The following is a 23,819-nucleotide window of genomic DNA, read 5'->3' on the forward strand; positions in this document are numbered from 1 at the left end:
CTGGAAGCAGTTCAGCTACCTGAAAAAGCATATTAAGGTGTGAGCTCACCAGAGAGTGATCTTAGAAATGGAGGAAAGAAATGAGCTGGCGGATGGAGAGGCAAAGAAAGCAGCAAAGGGTAGGGTACAGATTTTCCTCGAAGGTAAGCCATAATACAATAATACTAATCAAAAGAGACGTACAACTGCAAGGGGTGGGCTACCATTGAAAAAGAGCTAGTAATCCCTTCCCATTTTCGTGGTTACTAGTGAAGGAAGGGCACCAGAAAACACACTAGGGCCTAACTACTTAAAAGCCTTTTAAAGAGTGTGGCTCCTTTCTCAAAATGACCAAGGCTGCCAGTGATACAGAGTGCATTGAAATGAAGTGTTGACTTTGAAGCAGTAATTTCCACAGGCTTTCTAGAACACACATCTGATTGAAACAATCGTTGTATCGTTGTTAGGAATTTATATGCCACTATCACTCAGGTAAGCCTACAATGTGATCCTTGCCTCCAGACTAACCTCAAAATACCCCCCTGGGCCAAAACTCGGTCAGACTGGGAGAGGCCATGGGCCTGTACAGCAGTGGCAAATCAACTTTTCAGAACTCCCAAGGAAAGGGGGGTATCAGTATTTACTGGTCTTAATAGATACATTTTCAGGGTGGCCAGAAACATTCCCCACCAGAACTGTCAAAGCTCAAGAGGTGACCAGATTATTTTTACAAGAAATAATACCACGCTTCAGAGTTCCAGCCACAATATCCTCAGATAAAGAATCACATTTCATTTCCAAAATAGTGCAACAGATTAGTAGCCATCTGCGCATAGATTAGGAACTTCACACCCCATACCGCCCCCAATCAAGCAGCCAGGTGGAGAGAATGAATCATTTGATTAAGCAGCAAATCATAAGACTGGGGCAAGAAGTTAGTCTACCCTAGCCCAAGCTCTTCCACTAGCACTATTGCAAATTCAAACTAAACCTTGAGCTAAAGGAATGCTGAATCCTTTTGGAATGCCTTATAGAAGACCATATAGAATACAAGGGGAATGTCCAGAATGTCCACCTACATGGTGGCATTAAGCAAACAGCTCAGAGTAATTGAGAAACATGTGGCTGGAACTCAGAGCAGGGAGTTAGATAGCCTGGGGATGATGTATATGTTAAGTCTCTTACAGAGAAGACTTCTGAACCACAGTGGGAGAGACCACTGCAAGTACCTCTCACCACCTTCACTGCAATCAAAATCAAGGAGCAGAATGCCTGGATCCATCACTCTCGGGTGAAGAAGGCCCAGAAGCCCCTTCAGGAGTGACACCAGGAGACAATGAACTGAGACTAAAACTTACTCAAAATGAGTATATTGCGGTCAGGAGTAGTTCATACTTTAGTTTACAGGATTGTTTTGTATGGAATTATAACTGAAGTTTTAGAACTAGAGAGTACCTCTACCCAAAGCAATGCTGAATGGCCTTGGTCCCTGGCATTTAATCAGTATACTGGATCCATGGGAAAACCTTCTGAGATAAAAGATTTAAACATATCTACTGTAGTAACCCACGAGAATCAGGTATGTGAGGAGCAAGAATAGCAGGAACAGGAACTGTGAACACTTCAAGGAATCTGAAGAGAAGAAATCAAAGTGCTGGGTCATCAATAGGATGGCTTATGAGAGACCAGATGTAATTAGTGTCTGAACCTCCCCTGGTGTATATGAACACCAGGAAGTCAGTGATAACCTAAGTGATCAGAACAAGAAAAGAAGGAGCCAGCTCTCCTGGTGCCTAAAACCAGGAACACCAAGAAATCAGTTTCCTTAGGTCATTTTCCAAGCTGGTTGGCTGAACACCCAGGCAATGGCTGGTAAAGGGTGCTGAACTGCTGGTGGTGAATTAGCCCAAGCAAGGAAGGTGATTTTCTTTATTTATAGCTATCCCTTTTCCTACTGAGATTTGGATCAGTGATTGTCCCAGTCTGAGGCAGTTGGATTCTGCTTAAAAGAGGTAGAGAGAGACCCCCCCCTCAGAGCTCAGCAGCAGGCTGTAGGATTTTGAGCATCACTTTTGTGCTGTTTCAAGTAGCAGAAACCTGATCCCAGTTTCTTCTGAGGCACTGCAATGAATTTAGGCTCTTCTCTCAGATTTCCCCTCCATTATTTACTTGAGGCTTGGACCTGAAATCTTTCTACCCAAATCCCATATGTTCCAGCCAGTCTTCTGCCCTGAACACAGTCCACAGCTTGATCTTAGCTAGGGGCAAGGTGGGTGAGGTTTTGTAGACCAGGAGAGACATTCCTGCTTGCCACACATCTGGGAAATCATGTGCTTTGGAGGGGGAAGGAGAGGTCAGATTCCCTGAGGTCTTTACATTTCAGAACAAACATCTGCCTCAGGTATGACCTAAACCTGTGTCAGATGCACTTGTGAAGTGTGTCTGAATTTGCAGTGTGAGCCCAGTACATCCCTCTGGCAGGGAGGGATGGTCATGGACAGAAAGCAGTTCCTGTTCCCCATAACAAACATCTAACTGGCATATTAGGGACAGGATTAGGAGTTTTAAATGGAATTGATTCAGAAATACTGATGAATAGACTGGCCACTGCAGCAGGTAGCCTAACAAAATTGAAGCAGCCTTTATAGTAATCTCTATTTGGCATTAGGAGCTAGCCAGTGACAGATTTCAAAAGTACTGCCAAAGTAAGGAAGTATGAAAAGGCCGGGGACCAAGACCACAAGTTGATAGTAGAAGCACCTAATATAGTTCAAGATAATGTGTCTTTAGCTTTCAGTTGTATACAAGCACAGTTATGGATACAAGCAACAGCAGCTCTGATCATATGGGAAAGGGGTGAAGGTAATTTTCCAGCTGAAATTCAAGAAATTGTGTGGGATAATGCAATTGATATTGAAAGGAAGTTTCAATCCTGGTGGACTATGGTGAATTTCACCTATGATCCTGTTTCTAATGTGGCCACTACCTTTGTGCTTACCATATGTAATGCCACTGTTTATGTTATCCATCCCATCATTGCCCTAAGATTAAACCATGAAAAAACAATACTCTATCCATCAGAACATAGAGGGTGGGCACAAAAAGATGAATGGAAAGTGGCAGACAGTAAACTTAGAATCCTGCATTACTAGAGAACAAATGGGATTCATTTGTGAAAGCAATACTGTTAATGCCCAAGATGTGTTTGGACACTGAACAGAGTATTTGCCACTTTGAAATTCATCCAGTCACTGACCAGAAAACTGTGCTCGTATATACTGGAAAAGGGTGTATGTTTGAGAACTGCTTGTGCTGCTGTACAAATTGATAGCAATGATGTTATTCTGTCTAGTAGAAACCATTCTAATCTCTGTATTTGTAATTTTGTTAAGATTATTGTGTGTGATTTTTTGTATTTGGTACCAGTAACAACCCACCAGCTGATTACAGCCAATTACACAATGTATCACAGACTACCACCTACCCCTATTGGGATGAACCTTACATTGGTAAAACAATTAATTAAGCACCAAGACCTATTGGAAGTCTTGAAAGAAATCCAAGAAAGTGGAAAGAAAACCTTAATTACTGTCCAACATGATACAAAGGAGATAATCAGAGTTCTACAAAGAACAAAACAAAATATGGATCATCACTGGTGAGATGTGATCCTTGGGTGGTCACCAACTGCAAATGGAATCTTTAATAAGTTGTGCCACCCCATTGTAGTTTTACTAATATTAGTTGAGATAAGCTTAAGATTATCTAATATTAGTTGAGATAAGCTTAAGATTATCTATTATATTGTTAATTTGGAACTGGAGAATACTACAACGAATGGCTGTACTAACCTCTTTACCAAACATACATAGTGAAGCATTAAAAGACACTTATTGTCATGAAGGTTTTCATTAAGTAAAAGAATTTACGTATTTCCTAGGAAAGGGGGGAATGAGACAGAGTAGAGATCCATTCTGAATTAGGTGAAGTGTCTAGCAGTGGTGAAAAGTCTGTGAGGCCAAAGCTGAAGGAAAAACTCGCATGCCGAGACAGCAAGGAGACAGAGAAAGAAAACCAGAAAAGACCACGAGGTCAATTTGCCCCCGACCTAGGAATTCTTTGATAAAGAAGAACTGGTGATAAATGTCACGCGGAATGAATATGTATGAACCTATTGTGAAACTGTATGCATATGCATTTGGAAGGGGGATAAAAGGAGGCCTGAGATCTTCAGGGGTACGCATGCCTTTTGAGGAGAATTTTCTCCGTATGCGTCTGGCTCCGTAAATAAACACACTGAGCTTTACAACTTTTATAAAGTTGTGAGGTTTCTTCTTTTCTCCGCAAAACAGTTGCATCCCATAATGGGTTTGTCCTCGCCAACCACTTCTGCCCAGTATACGCCTGGTGCTTTGTCATCTACTGAAATTTCTGCTGGAACAGGAATGGCCTGGGCGATGATTTGCCCCTTGGCCAAATAGAAGGGTGGCTGTGGATAGCACGCCAGGAGAATGAGGTTAAGTTGTCCCCTTTGATGGTCATGGGAGCCACCTCAATCTCCATGGGTGTGTCTGCAGTGTCCCCAATAACAAAGTACTCACTGTCCAATCTTGTGCGATCTTTTGTCAAGTTCTGCAAGTCCTCTGGCAGATCCACTCCAATGACCGTCCACTGGGTAGACCTGAAAGCAAAAGCTTTGGTGGTCACAAGCTTGAAACACTTGTGAGACCACCAGATTTTATCCTGTAAATGGCTATTTTGTGTTCCTGCATCCCGCTTCCCTTCCACCCCCTGTTCTGTTTTGAGGGAGGTTTCCCCCTCAGGGAAGCCCGCTGCATTTATGTCGTGGCGCCGGGTGGGTGGGTGCTGGCATCAGGATTTTTTGGTGTGAAGGGTGTCTTTAGTTGCTGGCTTTGGGGGAAGTCCTGGGCAAAGTGTCCTGGTTTTTTGCATATGAAGCAAATGACCTGTTGAAGTTGTTCTGGTGACATCTGTTGCCTCCTGACTCCTGGAGATACAGCTGCCACAGTTTCTGGGTTTGTCGGCCTTGACCACACTTCCCGTGCAGCAAACAGTTCCGCCTTCCTAGCACAGACTTCCATCATCTCTGCCAGTGTAGGTGGGGGGTTGAGAGGCAGTCCCAGGAGCACCCTGCTGCAGACTTCATTGGCATTCCTCTGCGCCATCTCTTTCACTATTTCCAACTGTGTCTTGGGGTCCTGTACTTGTCTCTCAACCTGTGCTCGGAATCGGTCGACAAACTGCAAGAAACTTTCTGAAGGAGACTGTTTAATGTCAAGGAAACTACTACTTCAGCAGTTGGTAGCTGGTTAAAAGCCTTATCTGCAGCATTTGAAATCTTATTTAGAGTGAATTTTGAAAACACTCGAGCTTGGTCCTCACTCTTAGCCCACTCACCTTCACTGCACAAATGCTCATAAGTAATGCTATTATTTTCTAAGTCTTTTGCACCTTGAGGGGTTTGTTTAAGTTCTTCCACGAGATCTCTCTTCCACGAGAGATGTCTTCCAGGAGCTTACCCACAGATTGAACTCTGTTTGGGTAAGCAGGCACCGGAAAAGATCTACAATGTCAGCAGGAACAAATTCAAGAGATGTTACTGTAGCTTTCATCATGCTTCTAAAAATTTCACTATGTCTGCCAAATTCTAATTGACTTTTGCATAATTCACACTTTGAGTGACATGAGAAGGGCTGATAGGTTCTAGGGCCAGACCTACCACCCTTGTATTTAACAGGGGCTACCAAGGGGATGACTTCTTCCTCTCAGTTTTGGACTTCAGGCTTTCTCCCTTCAGCCCCAGCCCTGTGGGACCCAGCGGGAGGACCACCCCCTCCCCCAGCCCCACTGCCTTGGGAAGCAGGCGGGAAAACACCCTTCACCCCACCTTGTGAAGGCTGGGAGGGAGCACACCCCCTGCCTCTGCCCCTCCTACTCCGGCGCCTTGGTAACTGGGAGCAGGGACATCCCCTCTCCCTACCCCACCCCTTTGGGAGCTGGGAAGAGGCCCACCCCCCAGCATGTGGCCCCACCCCCTTGGGACCCAGGTAAGGGGGCGTGGGAAACCGGCAGGGCGACGGGGTAACAGTGGGAACCAGGGGTGGGGTTACAGGATGATGTAATGGGGGCGGGGACACGAAGGGAGGGGGAGGAGCATCCAAGGGAAGGAACGGGTTGGGGGAGGGGACAGGCGGGCGAAAGGGATTGTAGGGAGAAGAAGGGTAGGTGGGGGCTGAAACATGTGGCTGCCGCCATTTTGGGCTCCGGCCATGTGGTCAGCAGGACCACAACTGCCAGGGCCAGGGTACTGGGAGAGAGGCAGGGGGCCAAGGGAGCAGTGACGGGTACCCTGAAATGGCCAGGATGTCTCACTCCTTTCTCTTAGTTCAGGGGCAGAGGGTTTGGCAGGAGGGGTAGGGAAAGCTGAAGGAGGGGAGATTTGCTCTGGCTGTCCTTACAAATCTCTCTTCAGGACTTCTTTCTGAATTACCAGGAACACAGGAAAAAAACTGAGACACTGTCCCATCTCCCTGTTCCACTTTAGCTGTTAACAAGGCACCAATTTTGTCCCAGGCAGAGACAGAACTAACATTCTGCTGGGTAAGCTGAGGGAAATGAAATTATATCCAGTGAACAAACAGTTTCAAAACTGCTTTGGAGACCGTAACATTTCCACTACTTAGGGTTTCTAAAATTAGGGTATAAATGCTTCTCTGTGCCGCAGAAAACTTAGCACCCATGTTTGTTCTCTGCAGCACTCAATCTACTTTCCTTACAGCCAGTACAAACAAAAACTGAAAGCACTGAGTTCACAGGCAATTGCGAAAAAGAAACCAGGGCAGACTCTGCTCCTCCCTCCCTCTGGGAGAGATGAAACTGCTTGCGTAACACCGCGCGGTGTTTAAAATGGCGGGCAGCAGCTGCCAGCCCCCGCTACGCCACGTGGCTGCTCGGAGCCGCCCCCGCCCACGCTGCCGCACGGAAAATGCAAACCATTCAGGACCTGAGTTCTTCCTGCACCAAGAGCTCACCCCCACCTGAGGGCCCCCCCAGGGTCCCCCTAAGTCGCACGGGGAATACTCATCCCGCTTTGGAGACCTGGCTGGCTGGAACAGCTGTAAAGAAGTCCTCGTCAGGGGTCGGTTCCGCCATGGGCTCGGCGGGGTCCTGATTCCATCCTCTAAGCATCCCCGCCGTCAAAAATGCTATGAAGAAGGTAGAGGAAAGTGGAAGTCCAAAAGCTAATGTAATCCACATGTGGAAATACCAGCTATTTCGTGGCCATTGTGGGAGACCTTGGGCGCCACCTGCAGAATCTGTGGGTCTCTGGGCTTTATATAAGTCCAATACAGCTTGCTCAGGACTCAAGCCCACATGGAATTGCATAGACGGAGGATAAAATACCAAGAAGTGCTCTATGCCACGTGGAGACGAGTACCCAGTTTATTAACGGACAGTTCTGCGGCTGAGACAACTCAGGAAGCAAAGAGGGCATAGCCCCGACCTGCTGGGGGTTTTATACCCAGGGGAGGGGGCGGGGAAGGAGGACTGCGGCCAGTGGGATGCCATTGGGGAGGGGCGAGGGGAGGGACCACCCATGGGACAGACCACCAAGGAAAAAAGGAGGGTATGGGGACAAACCACGTGATGGGGAAGGGCAAATAAACCAGGGTAAAACCACCAACTACATGAGATATTGAGTGCACTACCACACCTGGTTTTACAGGTGGTGCTGGGACTGATCCCATCTCCCCTGGACCTGTTTCCTTTGGGAAAGGTGATCCTGCAGTCTCCCCCTGTGATAAATAGGTATGATTCGTGCTGATAAAAATTGAAACAGTAATCAATATTGATACAGTAATCAATATTTGAGAATAATAAAACAGTTAAAAGTGGTAATGCCAAAGAAGAGAGGAAGAGGAGGGGCTCCACCATCCCCCCTCCTGGCAGATGTTCACAAGGACAGGAGGAAAGGAGCTGAAGATGCAGTTGCTAAAAATGAGCAGAAAGGAAGCAAAACCTGGTTGGGGCCCAGAAAATGCTAATTATAAGGGATTTATTGCTTTGATATGTAGATCTAGTGATATGTTAGCTTATGTTGGCTTACATTGCATTGGCTTGGTGTGCATGTTGTGTAACCCAAAGGTGAGTTAAAGGACACAGAGGAAGACTATGAACTCTTCATCAGACGACCCCCAAAAGACTTGTGTGACCCCTGAAATGAGTGGTGGCACATGCGCGGTAAAGGTGGTAATGAGGGCGGTGATAGAAAAGTGACAAACCAAAAATGGGAGGAGATGGTATTGACACATGGCATATAAGGGTTGATTTTCACTTGGCAAGCTTGTACTTGATGTGGCAAGGGTGCAAGAGCCCTGCACTCCCTACCCCGCGGTTATCTTTTGCTTATGCACTATTAGTAGAACCAAATTATCCCTTATTTTAATCAAATTATATTATATATCCAATTTTATAGTTTTTTATTTTAACTATTCAATTAAAATTGTTACTACATTTAATATTGTTTAGGTTTTTTTTAAGATGGAATAATTGTGTAAACATAACACCCCTTTCTTTATTTCCCCAGTTCTCTTGCAAATGGAGCCTTGGGAATCGGCTGTCACATGGGCTGGGGGTACAGGGAGCTGGTGCTTGAGTTTGGACAGAGATGCCTCCACCTTGTCCTTTTCCTTCTTCCATGATGGCTTGTCCCTGGGACATGCTTGGTGGAGGTGAGAGCAGAGCAGGAACACTGCAGTGGCTCATCTGTGATGTTGAGGTGTGTGGTGGAGCTGGAGGATAGGGGGGTTTAGGGAGAGATGGGGAAATGGTCTTTTGGGCATACTCCACGGGCCCCACTGCCCTTCTTCCTCCTCCTTGTGTTTCAGTGCTGGATACCTGTCTTGGATTGAAAAGAGAGGTGTCTGCTAAGGAAGACAGGAGCCTCCCCTGAAATGGGAAATGTAAACCCCCTCCCTCTGAATTGTTATTCTTTTGAAATTAAAAGGCTCTCAGGCAAAGATTTGGTAATAGGAATAACAGTTCTTTACTAGGAACACTAAGAATACACAAATGAAATAGTACAAAAAATAAATTATGGATAGAGTCAGAATAGGCCCTGACACCATGTGGGTCAGGCTGTTGGCAGCAGTCCCATTCCATGGTGGCTCAGCTCTCCTGCAGTGACAGCTGTGGTTCTGTTGGAGCAGGGAACAGAAGGGTGTAGAAGGGTGGAGTTTTCCTCTGAAGGTCCAGGGCTGCTGGAGATGGGCCTGGTTTGCACTGGAAATCCAGTGAAAAGAGAGCCACTCCTCTGGGAATGCAAAGGGCAAAGGCTGCCCTGGTGTTCCAAATGTCAGATTCTATCCAGGTAGGAATGCTTGGCTCCTCCCTCTGGGCAGAGTGCCTCACAATGTGATGATGGCATTTGATCAATCATGTGGTGAGACTCACTGGCCCACGAACAGAAGAAATCTCCCCAGAGGGAGGATTAGTTGTGGAAGAGATAAAGAAATTGCCCATTTAACAGAACTGCTTCACAGATAGGAATAGAATACAACCACCCATTTCCAACCTAAGACAATGCCCGTGAGGGGAGCCCAGGATGTGGACTGGCACCATGTGTCAGGGCAGTGCTTCCCTATGCTCTGAGCCATCAGCATTGGGATGCTGCTCAGTGTCAGGGGAGTTTGTTCATGTGTCCCTGGGTGTCCCGAGCTCTCATTCCCAGGAGTGGGTAAATAAATGAGCCTTGCTTGGTCTTATCCTAGGCAAGCTATGACAGCTCCAGACCTCAGCTCTCAGGGGGACTGAGTGCCAGAGGCCAGCTCACTCTCAGTCCAAGGCCGTGGGTGAGCCCCTAGCAAATGGGGAGATATTCAGCTCTTATAGTGGTTAGGCAGCTCTTATGATTTCATAAGCCGGCTGTTCCATGCATATGGCTTTATTGTAGGGGTTTGTGAAGGGTCTCGTCACTCCTTCTTCCGAGTTAGTAGGGGTACAGTATGCTACTTTTATACCCTTGGCCCAGATCCAATCCTGACCAATGGCAAGAGGTTACAGTGACCGTAAGTGCCCAATAGAAGGGTTAAGAAGATATTGCCTTGCATGGCTGTAGGGATAGGGTATAGGGCGGATGTCCCTGGAGTCAGGAAGCTTCTTTGCTGCTGTGTCAGCATTCAGATTCTCCAAGGGGCCCTGGCTAAAGTTGATTGTTTCACTACAACTCCACTTTCTGTTTTTACAAAAAATGCAGTCGCGATAATTCTTTTGAAACAGTGAACAAGGCACAAGAACATAGCTAACACAATGACAACTACAAGGAGAATCAACAACAATCCCTTAACCAAAGATGCAGCCCATCCTGTTAGGCCCCATTGCCCAAAAAATTCATTGACCCAATCTGGGATTCTTTCTACTTTCAAGTCCTTCACGAGATCTTTCAGTTTCTGGATGTTTTCATGGATGGACTCTGAACGCGAAGAGAGGTTGAAGCAGCACATTCCTTCAAAGTCCTCACATCCATGTCCGTGGGCAAGCAGCAGGAAATCGATTGCTGCTCGGTTTTGGAGTGAAGCCTGTCTTGTGGTTTCTTCTTCCTTTAAGAGATCACTTAAGGCTGCTGATGTGGCGTTAGCTTGTTTACTGAGCCAGCACCCAAGGTGATTGATTTCACCGAGGGCTTTAGCTGCAGCTACCCAGGGTAAAAACAGAGACACAGCAATCTTTTTTGGTCTGTTCCAATCGTACAGTCTCGGATCACAATTTTCATCAAATTCAGTGTAGGACCTTTTTTTGTGTTTTGATTCTCTTTCTTTTTTTTCCAATTATGTAACAGGGTGATGTTTGGAGTAAGGGTTGAAAGTTTTCCGAGGGTACAGGGACCTCCCTGGAGTCGGGAGGGGATCCCTGCCCATACTCTGACGCCACAGATGAGAAACATTCCCTTCGGTAATACTTTGGGATGGAGGGAGGACACAGAAATTACACGAGCTGTGTAATTGCACCAATCATGAGGGTTATAGGCTTTGTTAACTGATGATACATCTTTTCGATATGTGTTTTTGTGTTGGTCAATTTCTGGCCAATCGTTTTTTGGATGCCTAAAGTAAAATCTGACACAATATGTGGCCTTGGAGGATCCCAATAGATCCAATTCTTGGGGTTCCTCTCGAGCATCTGGCAGAATTTTTGTCCGCTCGTCCCAAGTATCAGCCCCATTGGGTCTCTTACCTGTGGTGCGGAGAACCTCGGAGTTATGGACAGGCCAGTCCTCTGCTACAAAGGAAATTCCTACTAGACATGTAGAAAGTGGATTATCAATGCTTCCTATGGATAAGCACATGTTGTCTTGTTTTAATGTTTTTGCTAAGGTTACCCAAACATTATGGCTGCGCTGAGGGCTAATCCAGCCGAAGGCATGCGGTATGGTGTAGAGCATCCAGGCAGCGGTGAGGACAGCACCGACGGAGATATTTTTCATCTTTGGGCAGGATTAGGGCTTCTGATAGGGAATATAAGCACAATTTGTTATCTTTATGATGAGAGAGATTTCTGCCTTGTTCTTTTCTGTGTTCCCCTGGTCCCCCCCTTTTTCTTTTAATTTCTAATCTACACTACGGGAGGAGGAGTGGGTAGAAGGTTAAAGGGTTTTAAGGTTAGGAAGAGGGAATAATAAGGCTTTTACAATACAAAACACAGTGTAATAACACATAATTCAGAGAACACTTTTGTGTTAAGGCTATCTGTGGCCTATTCCAGCAGACTGTTATTTAACTTTCTGTTTTGTCTGCTGCCTTTTAATGGGGCGGTCTGTTCTTGTGACTGTGGGTATTTGGCGACGTCTTTGTCTCCAGGCTGAGCTGGTTTGGATTTGAGGTGGTCTTGTGTTTGCCTCAGGAGAGTTCTTGTCTTCGTCTGTAGTAGTGTTTGCAATGCCTAAGTATGGTTTTATGTATTTTCCCGTGTACAACCTTGGACCTGATGGTAGTAACACGCACGCATATCCTCTACCCCAGGTAATCAACTGATGAGGTCCTGAAATTTGGTGTGTTTCAGGGTCCTTCACGAGCACAGGTGGTTTCTCAGTGAGTTTTGCTTGGGTGGTATTAGCAAAGTGGCGAAGTATTGGTGGGTCAGGCTCTGATGCTGTGCAGTTCAGGAAGTTGATGACATAGAGAGCCTTGCAAAGTCTCTCCACTGGAGATGTGATTTTTGTGTCCCTGTTCTGTTGCTCAAGGACTCTTTTGAGGGTTTGATGTGTCCTTTCCACAATGGATTGTCCTGTGGGGTTTACAGGTATGCCCGTCTTGTGTGCTGTGCTCCATTCATTGAAGAACGCCTTCAACTTGTGGGAGGTATAGGCTGATCCATTATCTGTTTTAATTTCCTTTGGTATACCCAGGGTGGCAAAAGCGAGGAGAAAGTGTTTTATTGTGTGCACGGTCTTTTCTCCTGCATGTGATGATGCAAACACTGCTCCTGAGAACGTGTCAACCGAAACATGCACGTACTTTGACCTTCCAAAAGGTGCAAAGTGAGTTACATCTGTCTGCCACAGCTGACAGCTATTCAGACCTCGGGGATTGACTCCCGTACCCATAGATGGTATCTGGTAGTTTTGACAGTTCGGACAGGTAGCCATGATAGCTTTGGCCTGATCCTTTGAGAGCCTAAACATTCTCATAAGGGCAAGTATATTTTGATGAAAAAACGCGTGTGACAACTTTGCCTGAGCAAAGATGTTAAGAACATTAGCAGTTTCTGCTGCCATTGCTAATGCATCTGCTTTCCTGTTGCCTTCTGCAACAAAACTTGGAAGGTCCATGTGAAACCTCACATGCATTATGTGATAGGGTTGCTTTCTGTGGGAGATCAATTGTATTAACTTAGAGAGCAGTTGGGATAGCTTTGGGTTAGAGACCTCTTTGAGAAGATCATGTTCTGCTCTCATAGCTATTCCCGCAACATAAGCTGAATCTGTGACCAGATTGAAAGGCTCGTTTTTAAATTTTTCAAAGGCTCTGACAACAGCTGCTAATTCTGCAATCTGTGGCAATCCTTCTACTGTTTTTAAGTCAGATTGCCATTCTTGTGTTTTGGGGTCTCTCCAAGTAATCACCAACTTGTGGGATGACCATGAGCCATCTGTAAATAGGGTTAGAGCCTTGAGAGGTTTTCTACTTTGGATTCCTTTTAGAATCAAATGGAAAGTTTCATTCTGGTTAAATAGATTGTGTTGTGGGATGTCTGATGAAGTTTGACCAGTATAACTGTCCAGAGCAAACTGTAAACTCGCATTGGTCTTGATCAAATCCTCAAAGTCTTTAAGGGTTATTGGCAAATATATGCATTCAAAATCACAACCTGAAAGGGAGCAAAGGCCAGTCCTAGCCTTTTTTATTAAGTGTGCTATAATCTCCTGGTAGGTGGTAAGTGTCTTTGTAGGCTGGCTACTTGTAAAAACCCATTCCAGTATCAACAAAGGATCTCGCAGCTTAGAGTCCCATTGGAAGATCAGTCCATGGAATCTGGGTGCTTTTCCCAGGATGATGAACTGGAAAGGCAGACTGGGGTCGTAGTGAGGGGTTTGCGTGAAGACAGGGCTTCCTGGACTTTGACGGTGGCACCTCTAGGCTTCCTCTGTGAGAGTGCAGGGAGAGTCCAGTTCCTTGGGTCCACGAAGAAGGTTGAACAAGAGAGCAAGGTACTCTGATGTAATTCCTAGCAGTGGATGCACCCAGTTGATGGATTCGCACAGGCTGTGTAAGTCCCTGAGGGTTTTTGGGTCGTCGTTGATGGCAATCTGCTGAAGTACAATGGTTCTTTCCCGGATTGGGACTCCAAGGTAAGTCCATGGCTCTGTGTACTAGATTTTGTCCTCACGAATTTCCATTCCTGCCTTTTCAATGGCTTCAATAGTCTTTTTAACCATTTTGTCCAAGTAAGCCTTGTCTGAAGCACACACCACACCAGAATGTCATCCATATAGTGATAGATGATAGTGTCTGGAAATTATTTCCGAATGGGAGACAGGATGTGAGACACGTACCACTGGCAGATAGTAGGGCTGTTTTTTAGTCCCTGAGGAAGAAAACGCCAATGATATCTTTTGAGCGGTGCTTCCTTATTAATAGATGGAACGGAGAAAGGAAACCGTGGAGCATCCTCAGGGTGCAGTGGAATGCTGAAGAAACAGTCCTTAATGTCTGTGATAGCAAGTGTCCAGTCTCTAGGCAGCATCGATGGGGAGGGCAAGCCAGGCTGAAGAGGGCCCATGTCCTCGATGACTTCATTGATTCTGCGAAAGTTGTGGAGAAGCCTCCACTTGTTTCTCCCAGGCTTTGGTAGAACAAAGACTGGAGAGTTCCAAGGGCTGTCGGACTCCACTATGTGGCCTTTTTTGAACTGTTCTTCCACGAGGGCATTTAGGGCACGCAGCTTGGCTTTCTTTAGGGGCCACTGCTCAGTCCAGATTGGTTCATGGCTTTTCCAGGTGAGATGAGATATTTCTGGCAGCGTGTTCAACTCAGTGGCCCCCGTCAGAAATCCTGAATGGGAATACGTAGGGAAGCACCCCACTGGGATAAAATGTCTCTTCCCCAAAGGGTGATGGAGGCCCTTACCACAAATGGATGAATGGTTGCCAGCTTGCCTTCAGGCCCTTCAACGAGGATGTTGTTCTTGCTCCTCATAGATACTGTAGCTCCACCAATCCCGGAAATTATGCCTGCAACAGGTTGTAGATCCCAGTGTGCTGGCCAATCTGAACGGGCGATGATGGTCACATCTGCACCCGTGTCCAGTATCCATGGCAGGTGGGTCTTCTCTCCTCTGTGGGAGAGGCTGCACTCGATGGTAGGCTTGGATGGTCCCATGACTTGTGCCCACATAGCTGTAGGGTTGAGAGGAATCTGTTCCCTGTGATTCTTTGGGAGTAAAAAGGCTTGAGCTATTGGGGTTCCCTTAGAAAGAAAAAATGGTAAGTCTATGCAGTATACCTGCATGAGGATCTCTTGTCCCGGCTGCACTGTCAGCACTTCCGGAACAACGAAGACTTCCTTTGGAGTTTTAAGAGAGTCACCTGTAATTAGAATGTCTGAAGGACTCCCTTTATGTCCACATTTTCCTGTGGGAACACGGTGAACATTCTTATTATTAAAGTCAATGGACAAAGCAGTTACCAGTTGCTGGCGGGTACCCATCAGGGCTGTCCCGTGGGTTGGGGCTTTTTCTTTGGGTCTGGAGCAGCCTGGGTTTGTGCGTGATTGGGTCTGGGTGGCCTTTGATTTGTATTCTGCGCCCAAAGGTCGAAAGGGCGGGTCAAGAAGTTCAAAGGATGTGGCTGATAGCGTTGCTGATGTTGGGGTCTTTGATAATAATTACGATGGTATCGGGGAGGTGATCGCTCCAGGCAGTCCTTTATATAATGTCCAAGCTCCCCACAGTGATAGCATTTAGCTTGTTCCTTAGAGGTTATGACTGCATATGCATCAGAAACTCCTTCAGCAATACCCTTAGCAACTGCTTGGGCCACTGTATTTTCAGTGGACATGTGACATGTACAGCATTCTAGCATTTGCTCTATAGTAGGGTCTGTATCCACGGGTAGAGACCTCAAAACGGCCTTACATTTCTCATTTAAGTTGCTGAAAGCAAGCTTACATAAGAGTTCCTTTCTTGCCTCTGTGCTCTCTATTTGTTTCTCCAAAGCATCTCTAAGTCTGTCCACAAATTTTATAAAGCTTTCTTCAATGCCTTGTTTTATAGTAGAAAAATGCATTGTTGGCATTGACTCATCCTGCATAAGAAGCAAGGAGGTTTTTGCTGCGATTGCTACATCCTGCAACACTTCTTTATTCAGTTTCCATTTGTTCAGCTGGCTGTTGAAAGTCTCCTTCACGGGCCAGCTGTTCTACTGTAAAGCTGGTATTAGTAGCATCAGGCGTATATGAATCTGATTACGTTTTTAAGTGTTTCTTCCAATGCCTGTCCCATAACAAATATTCTGCCGGTGTTTGAAGGCATTGTGAAATATTTTTACATCATGAGGAAGCAAGACATATGCAGAGAACATGGCTTCTAGGAAATTTCTAAAGATATGTGAAGTCCATGTTCTTTGGCTATATTTCTCAATTGCACTAGTTCCTTATTAGAAATTGGTTTCCATGTCTTGATATTAGATTCCCCACCATTCCTTCCTTGCCTGTACTCAACCAGAAAGGCTGTGATTTTCTGTGCTAGGTCCCAGTTCCCAGATTTCATAGCTTCTATCTTAATAAGAACCCATGGGTCTATGTTAATCGTATCAAAATCAGATTCATCAGAGGAGCTCTCATTGTCTGAGGAATGCTGTGAGGGTTTTGCTATCCGTGAATTCCTTTTCTTTCGTATAGAAGCATTTTTCATGGTTTTCAGTGACTGGTCAGGAGTTGGCACTATTGGATGAGGGGTTGCAGCACAGCAGGGACTGGATTGGGTTGGTGGGGGGACGCCACAGGTGGTCTCTGATCCGTTCGGGTGGCAAGAGGGTTGGGTCAGAGGGATGCGTGGGGGCAGAGAGGCTAGGTGGGCTGGGGATGCACGCTTGGGGGGTTTGGGGGTGCGCAAACAGTGCTGCTGGTTTGGGGTACTACAGGTGTAGGGAGAGCTGGTGTTACTGCACATGTGTGCGGCTCAGGGCAGGGGGACAGGGTGTGGGCATAGCTCGGGAAAGCACCGGGAGGGGCTGGCCCGCTCCCAGCCGGGGCCGGGAGGGCCGGGGCGGACTCAGGAGGGGCGGAAGCTGGGGCAGTGACGGCGGAGAGGGCGGTCACGGGGGCAGGGGGTAGCAGGGAGGGGTTGGGGGGGGCGGCAGCGGGAGCAGGGGGTACCATGACGGGGGAAGCGGGGGCGGGGAACGGCGGCACAGGGGTAGGGGGGACCGGAATCGCGGTGACAGGAGGGGACCAAGGCAGCACGGGGGCGGGGGGAGGGAGGCGGGGGTAGAGCGGCACAGGGGAAGGGGTGGCCGCAGCGGAGGGTACGGTGGCAGGGGCAGGGAGCAGGGGCCCCGGGGCCGGACGTGGGAAGGAAGCGGGGCCAGGAGGATGGGGGGTTGCAACGGGAAACGGGAAGTTGGGCACCGAGGGTCCCGCGAGGGAGGGGATTGTGGGGGGGGGTGTTATGAACAAAAATTCAGTTAATATTTTTTTGTGAGAAAGAGTTACAGGGACGCAGCCAGGTCTCTGTCTCTGCCAAAGTTCTTAGTGTTTTGTCATGGCAATCACGGGTTGTTAGAGCTTATCTCCTCGTTTGTATTAGTAAAAAAGCCTGGCTGGGTGGGGTAAATGGCCCTTCCCCGAGGCAGTGCTCTCTTCCAGCATAGGGAAGACATCTGAGAGGGTGGGGGGGGGTTATGCAAAGTGACTCCAAAGTCCAGAATGCTTTGTGGGACCCCGACTCCACAGGCACAGACAAAACCCCAAAAACAACGAGCCAAATAAGAGTTGAGAGACTAAAGTGATGTCTGGACGTGAGGAGCCGAGTGCTGAGCCTGCAGAGATGCTGAACACCTTTGGAGCCCCTCTCCCCCTGAGCAGGGAGTGGTCCCAACGCTGGGACCAGGGTGGCCGCCGAGGCTCAAAAGCAACACCTGCCGGGGACATCACGCCCTAGAGGCTCCCACAAGGACTGGATCCCCAGCTCTGCCCCTAGTGGACAGAGCTGCGCATATCCTCCTCCTCTGCGTTGCCCTGGGAGACACGACGGGGACTGCAGCCCTGCCGAGCTGCCCAATCCTGAGCTGATCACTTTTAATAAAGGCATTATAAAGGAGAAGAAGTCTCCTGGCCCTGTTTATTTCAGGGACTGCTTGGCCTCTGCCTGTGAGGTGGTATCTGCAGGAAGCACTGCAGAGCCCAGTGGCTCTCTGGCCTGCAAGGCACATTCCTCTGTTATCCTATCAGCGCAATTAGCATATGAAGAGGAAAGATCTGTTAGTTTAGAACTTTTTTCAGAGTTCGATTTTTCAATCGTTTTTGTTATTATATGAAATAAAGGTAAGAAGTTAGTAACAGAAAAGTCCTGTTGTGTTTGAGACATATAAATGGTGTTTCCAACTGTATCCCAGAAAGAATTTTCAGTAATTGGGGTCTTATCAGTCTCAGGAAATTGTAGCAAAATCCATGATACAAAATTTTGAGAGTCTTTTTTGACAGACTACCTTTAGAAAAAGAGAAATTGTTAACAGATAAGGTTTCTACAATGGTTAAATATAACTCTCTCTCAAGTGTGGTTAGTCTTAGGGTACTTAAACAAGTACCCATGAATTTCAAGCCCTTTCCACAGAAAAACGAGAAAAAAAGAAAAAAGAAAACGAAAAAGGTTTTTTAGAGTACCCAAAGGTATGTGCGCAATCCTAATACTTACATCCTTTGGGGTCAGGGGTCTGTGGAAGAGTGTCTGCTGCTCAATTCTCCACAGACGTTATCTCGTCCAGATGTGTTTTTGAGGGTCGAATTGAGCAGAGAGGATTTTCTAAAACGAAAAGTCCTTTTGCAGAAGGAGAGGCTTCCAAAACAGGCAATAACATGAGATCCTGAAAAGGCTCCAATGCTCTGGTGACGCTTCGCTCCTGGGGGCCAGGGTCTGACAATCACGTTTGGGGGCCATTTAAATGAGCCTTGTTTGGTCTTATCCTAGGCAAGCTATGACAGCTCCAGACCTCAGCTCCCAGGAGGACTGAGTGCCAGAGGCCATCTCGCTCTCAGATCAAGGCCGCAGGTCAGCCCCTAGCAACCAGGGAGATATTCAGCTCTTATAGTGGTTAGGCAGCTCTTATGATTTCAGCTTTGCTTGCTAGGTAGCTTCCCTTGGCCTAAGGCTCCAGCAGATGGTAGAGAGAGGAGAAGGAGAAGACGCTGGCTGTTCCATGCATATGGCTTTATTGTAGGGGTTTGTGAAGGGTCTCGTCACTCCTTCTTCCGAGTTAGTAGGGGTACAGTATGCTACTTTTATACCCTTGGCCCAGATCCAATCCTGACCAATGGCAAGAGGTTACAGTGACCGTAAGTGCCCAATAGAAGGGTTGAGAAGATATTGCCTTGCATGGCTGTAGGGATGGGGTATAGGGTGGATGTCCCTGGAGTCAGGAAGCTTCTTTGCTGCAGTGTCAGCATTCAGATTCTCCAAGGGGCCCTGGCTAAAGTTGATTGTTTCACTACAGGTAAAGATCACTTTTAACACGTAATTTTTATGTAAGGGAGTGTATGAGTACTTATATTTCAACAGTGAAGTAAAAGTAACGAACTTCACAAAGTTTTGTTGTAGTCTTTTAAACTTACCTTTATTCTCCCATATTGTTAAATACTTAATAATGGACACATCCTATAGGGTGTTCATAAGATGTTAGCCATTTAATAAAAATAAAGCTTACACTTCTTTAGGTTAACCTGTAGATTTACTGTGTCAGTTATAAATTGTATGAGCAGAATATAACAATAATTGACAATTAACATGTAAGTGTAACAAATATTCATTAAACTCTATGCAGCAATAGAGATTAAAAGTAGTCGAGGCAGAAGTCAGTCGGTTTGTCCAGCTGGAGGAGACTGAGGTCAGACCTCGCTGGAGGCTGCAGCTCCTCCCGAGGGGCAGCTCTGATCTCTGCTCTCTGTGACCAGGGACAGGATCCAAGGGATGGCTGGAGCTGTGGCCAAGGACAGACTGGATGTTAGAAAAATGTTCTTCACTGAGAGGGATCACAACTCTTCACCACCTCCTGGACAGGGTGACACTGGTTATTGGAGTGACACACACTTTGAGGGGATGCCCATGCCTGGCTGGGAGGGACAGAGCTGACGCCCCAGCAGAGAGCCTTGTGTAACTCTGGGGCCTTGTGCAGGGCTCTCTGTCCACCAAAGCCCCTCTGAGGATGGGACACAACTCACAAGGACAAGCACAACAGGCTGTGACACCAGGGTCCTGCACTCCCAGCCCAAACAACTGTCCCCATGGCACATGTGGATACACACAGAGGGGACAGGGAGACCCCATATTGCCCAGCTTCCCATGGACAGCCTAGAGCTCTCCATCCAAGCCAGCAGATCATGCTGCCAATGCCATGCCAGTGTCCCAAGCCCCTGGCCCCATCCTGCTGTGCAGAGTAGCCACCTCCACACATCATCTGACTGGCAGGTCTTTAATTGCCTTTGGGGTCATCCCTACAGTTCCTTTGCTATAGCACATTTCCTGTCCATCCAAACCATTTCCCACCCTGCATCCCTCTTCACCTGCTAAAGCTTTGGTGAGGCTGACAAGTGCCAGGGTTTCCCTGGAGTGTCCTCAGGTGGATCCCACTGTGCCAGGGCTCGTGCGAATGCTCTTGGGCCCCAGTGCAGGTGCCCGTGCTGCTCTGTGGGCTGGTGATGGTGCCGCTCAATGGTCCAGCGGCACCATGGCTCTTAAACGCGTCATCGTCCACCACGTCCCCCACCCAGCCTGAGCTGCTGCCGTCCATCCCTGCTCTCTCTGCTCCTCCTCTTCATCCTGTGAGGATCCCGGCTGGGCTCCAGCAGCCACAATGGGATGATGGTGTGATGGATGGCTCTCCTCGGCTGATGGTGCGGCACCCACCTCCACTTCCTGGACAGCTCCTTCACACCTGCTCCCACCAACACGCTGCCCTCTTGCTGGAAAACATCCCTGTCTCCTCCAGGGCAGCCCGGGCTCCTCCTGAGAACCCCACAGCTGGGGTTTCTGCATGCTGCCCATCACCTACCTTGTTCCTCCAGCCACCACAGAAGGAGATCCATGGTAAGATGCTCTGCTCCAGGGCCATGTCGCAGGTCCTATTGTTGGAGCTGGCAGTGCCATGCAGCTGCCAAGGGCTCCGTCTCCAAAGAGCTCCTGCAGGCAACCCTGACCTCTCCCAAACCAGTCAGACTCTCTCAAGCTTCTCAAGGCCAACCCAGTTCCCTCAAGAGCCCCATTTGAAAGTCAGCCCTTATCTAGGCAGTGCCATTGACGTCCCCTAAAGCACTCTGGGAGCTACCAAGTGTTCCAGATCATCCCAAGGGCCAGCTGGTTTCTCTGGAGTTCTCCTGAATAAGCTGGACAAAGCCCAGCCCCTCTCTCATCAAAGTAACTGCCAACCCTCAAGGCCCTTGCCTCAGCCACAGGTGGAGGACTGGAAGCATCTTGCGGGAAGTGCCCAACAGCCTCTGCAGAGTCCTGTCCAGCCCCACTGCACAGCAGGGACACCTTCCCCAGCACACAAGAAGGGCCTTGGCATCACCAGACCCACCCCTGGATGTGTGTCCCCAGCTCCACTGTATCTTTTCCCCGAAAAAACCAGCGAGACCAGCTCAGCATTTTTTGCTTTTATCTTGATCAACAGTGGTATCTCCACAATGCCGCGTCCTCAGTTTGCGTTCATTTTCTGCCAAAAAGACACAGGGGGGACATGGTAAGACCCTCAGTGGGGCAAGAACAGCTCTTGTGTGTGGGAGGGGCAGAGGAAGAGGCACCCACCTCGTTGATCCAGTCGATGTAGGCAGACACCCGGGTGAAGACTGTTGGCTTTCTTTTCGTGTTGCAGCCCCGGGCGGAGCCGAAGCTGACGATGCCCTCGACCTCCCAGACCCCATCGTCGCGCTGGCAGTTCAGGGGGCCCCCAGAATCGCCCTGTGCGGAGAGACAGTGAGGGCCATTTCTCCTGGACACCCTGCCAACACACCCCTCATCCCTCCTGGCCATCCACCACCATGGCTCCATCCCCTCTCCTCCCAGTGCCCACGGTTCCACACCATTGGGGCTCCCACCATGTGCAGTGCACACACTCACGTTGCATCCAGAGGTGACGCCATCGCCGCCGGCGCACACCATGTTGTCATCCACATTGCTGCCCCACCAGTCCCACTGTGAGCAGGTCTCATAGTCCACCACGGGCAGCAGAGCCTGCTGCAGGACGGTGGCCAGTGGCCCGTTGGCTGCAATGAGAGAGACAGCTTGTATCTCACACCCTCTGCCTGCATCCCCTTTCTGGGACTCTCCTGGGGACACTCCACTTACTCCTCATGCTTCCCCAGCCGGTGACATAGCAGGGGTAGTCGTTGGGCAGGATCTTGTCAGCAGCCGGCAGGCAGGCAGCACGGACGGTTTCAGTCTCCTGCACCTCCTCTGCCAGCTTGACCAGGGCAATGTCGTTGCTGCAAGGAGACACGAACATTGGTCCCTGTCCATGGGAACAAGCCTCCATGGCCAGGGCAACAATTGTCCATGGCCACACCATCCATGACTCAGCCCTGGTGTACCCCAAAACCTACATGATGTAGTAGTCATCCCAATCCTCATGGACAATGATCTTCTCCACAGCCACGGCCACAGAACCAGGCTCGTCAGCCTCTGACACGTCCTGCCTGCCCAGGGCCACCCGGTAGGTCAGGGAAGAGCTGCCAGGGAGAGAGTGTCAGTCCCCACTGATATCTTACCTGCATGGCACAGATGCCGCCCAGCACCCCCAACACCCACCTACCTGATGCAGTGGGCAGCTGTCAGCACCCACTGGGGGGCAATGAGGGTCCCCCCGCAATAGTGGTTCCAGGATCCATAGCGACTGTACTGCAGCGAGATCTGCGAGGGCAGAGGCACAGGGTCAGAGCAGGAACGTCCCCATCCCTCTCCCCATCTTTGTCCCCATCCCTGTCCCTGTGCCCCTCACCTGCCATGGCCAGCTGTGGGCTACAGCGTCTTCACCGCCCACCACGCGGGAGCTCAGCTGTGGTGGCACGGCCGGCTGACCGCATCCGTAGGCTGTGTGACACCCAGCAAAGGGACATCAGAGGCTGCCTGTGCCCGTGCTCAGGGCCAGGGCAGGTGCCACGGTCCTGTTCCCCCTGCCCTGACCCTTCCTCATGCCCTGCACCTACCGTAGCCCAGCAGCACAACGAGACAGACGGCTCCCAGCATGGTTGTGCAGAGGAAAGAAGAAGTGGTGGGGCCACTCGCCCCTCTTATAGTGTCTGTACTGCTGGGGACCTTGGAGTGTCCCTGGCTGCTGCTGACATGTGTGGACTGTCCCACGCTGTGGGCACAAGGGCTCCTCAGCCCCTTCGCCTGCTCTTATCAGACTCACGGTCCTGCCTGGGAATGGCCACATCTGCCCCTCATGTGTGGGCACCATGCTGGGACATGGCGGGGACACCTGGCCCTGCTCTGGGAAGGGGCAGGGTCCCTGCTGGGGCACAGGGTCACTCCCTGCTGGGGCAGCCCCCCACCCATGATGCTGTCAGTGAGGGGCTTGGAAGCCCTGTTGCGCCCCAGCCCTAAGCAGTGGCTTCCCCAGGACGCTCTCTGCCCCCAGCCTCTCTGGCGCCCAGGGATAAGGTGTTCCCTTTCCTGAAATGCTTATCACTGGGTATCTCTGATTTCCCATCAGTGTTTGTTCACCTTGTGTACCCATCCTTGGCATGTGTGGGTGCTTGTTCCTGGCTGCTGCCTCTGCTCACGTGGCATCATGGGTGCTGGTGGTACATTCTGTGCTCAGGAAAGCCTGGGGGTGAGTGTCTGTGCCATGTATGACTGCCAATTGCATGCATGAGGATTCGGGTGACTTTTTGTTTTGCTTTATGTGTCATTTTAGATTTTTAGTTTATGGTTTGAAGATAACTGTGGAAGTTTATTTTTGGGTGTTCTTTTTGTATTTTTGTATCTTTGGCTGGTGGTGGGTGCTCCAGGGCAAGGATGGGTAGGGCAATGACCACATGTGGCTCAAGAAGAGCACATGGACATGTGTGTCTACTTTTGCCAGTGGCTGCCATGTTGTGGTGGGATTTCATGGT

General features: G+C 48.7%; 1 protein-coding gene across 1 annotated transcript; it reads right to left on the reverse strand.

The window, feature by feature from the left end:
- Positions 1 to 21,411: 21,411 nt before the first annotated feature.
- Positions 21,412 to 23,010, reverse strand: LOC141731749 (chymotrypsin-C-like). The gene is made up of 7 exons (XM_074558288.1): positions 22,908 to 23,010; positions 22,700 to 22,791; positions 22,514 to 22,611; positions 22,305 to 22,430; positions 22,051 to 22,187; positions 21,823 to 21,968; positions 21,412 to 21,663 (listed from the first exon to the last, which is right to left on the reverse strand). Exons 1-7 carry the CDS (start codon positions 22,945 to 22,947, stop codon positions 21,412 to 21,414), a joined length of 891 nt encoding a protein of 296 aa, XP_074414389.1. The 5' UTR covers positions 22,948 to 23,010.
- Between the last annotated feature and the right edge of the window lie 809 nt (positions 23,011 to 23,819).

The sequence above is a fragment of the Zonotrichia albicollis genome, chromosome 25 (assembly GCF_047830755.1).
Source record: "Zonotrichia albicollis isolate bZonAlb1 chromosome 25, bZonAlb1.hap1, whole genome shotgun sequence".
NCBI lineage: Eukaryota > Metazoa > Chordata > Aves > Passeriformes > Passerellidae > Zonotrichia > Zonotrichia albicollis.

Bases quoted from the DNA above. Each gene is read 5' to 3' on its own strand.
- LOC141731749 (XM_074558288.1), bottom strand. From the start codon at position 22,947: ATGCTGGGAGCCGTCTGTCTCGTTGTGCTGCTGGGCTACG. The intron at 22,612-22,699 runs GTGAGGGGCACA...CTGCCCTCGCAG, and splicing joins CCCACAGCTGGCCATGGCAG to ATCTCGCTGCAGTACAGTCG. The intron at 22,431-22,513 runs GTAGGTGGGTGT...TCTCCCTGGCAG, and splicing joins ACAGCTGCCCACTGCATCAG to CTCTTCCCTGACCTACCGGG.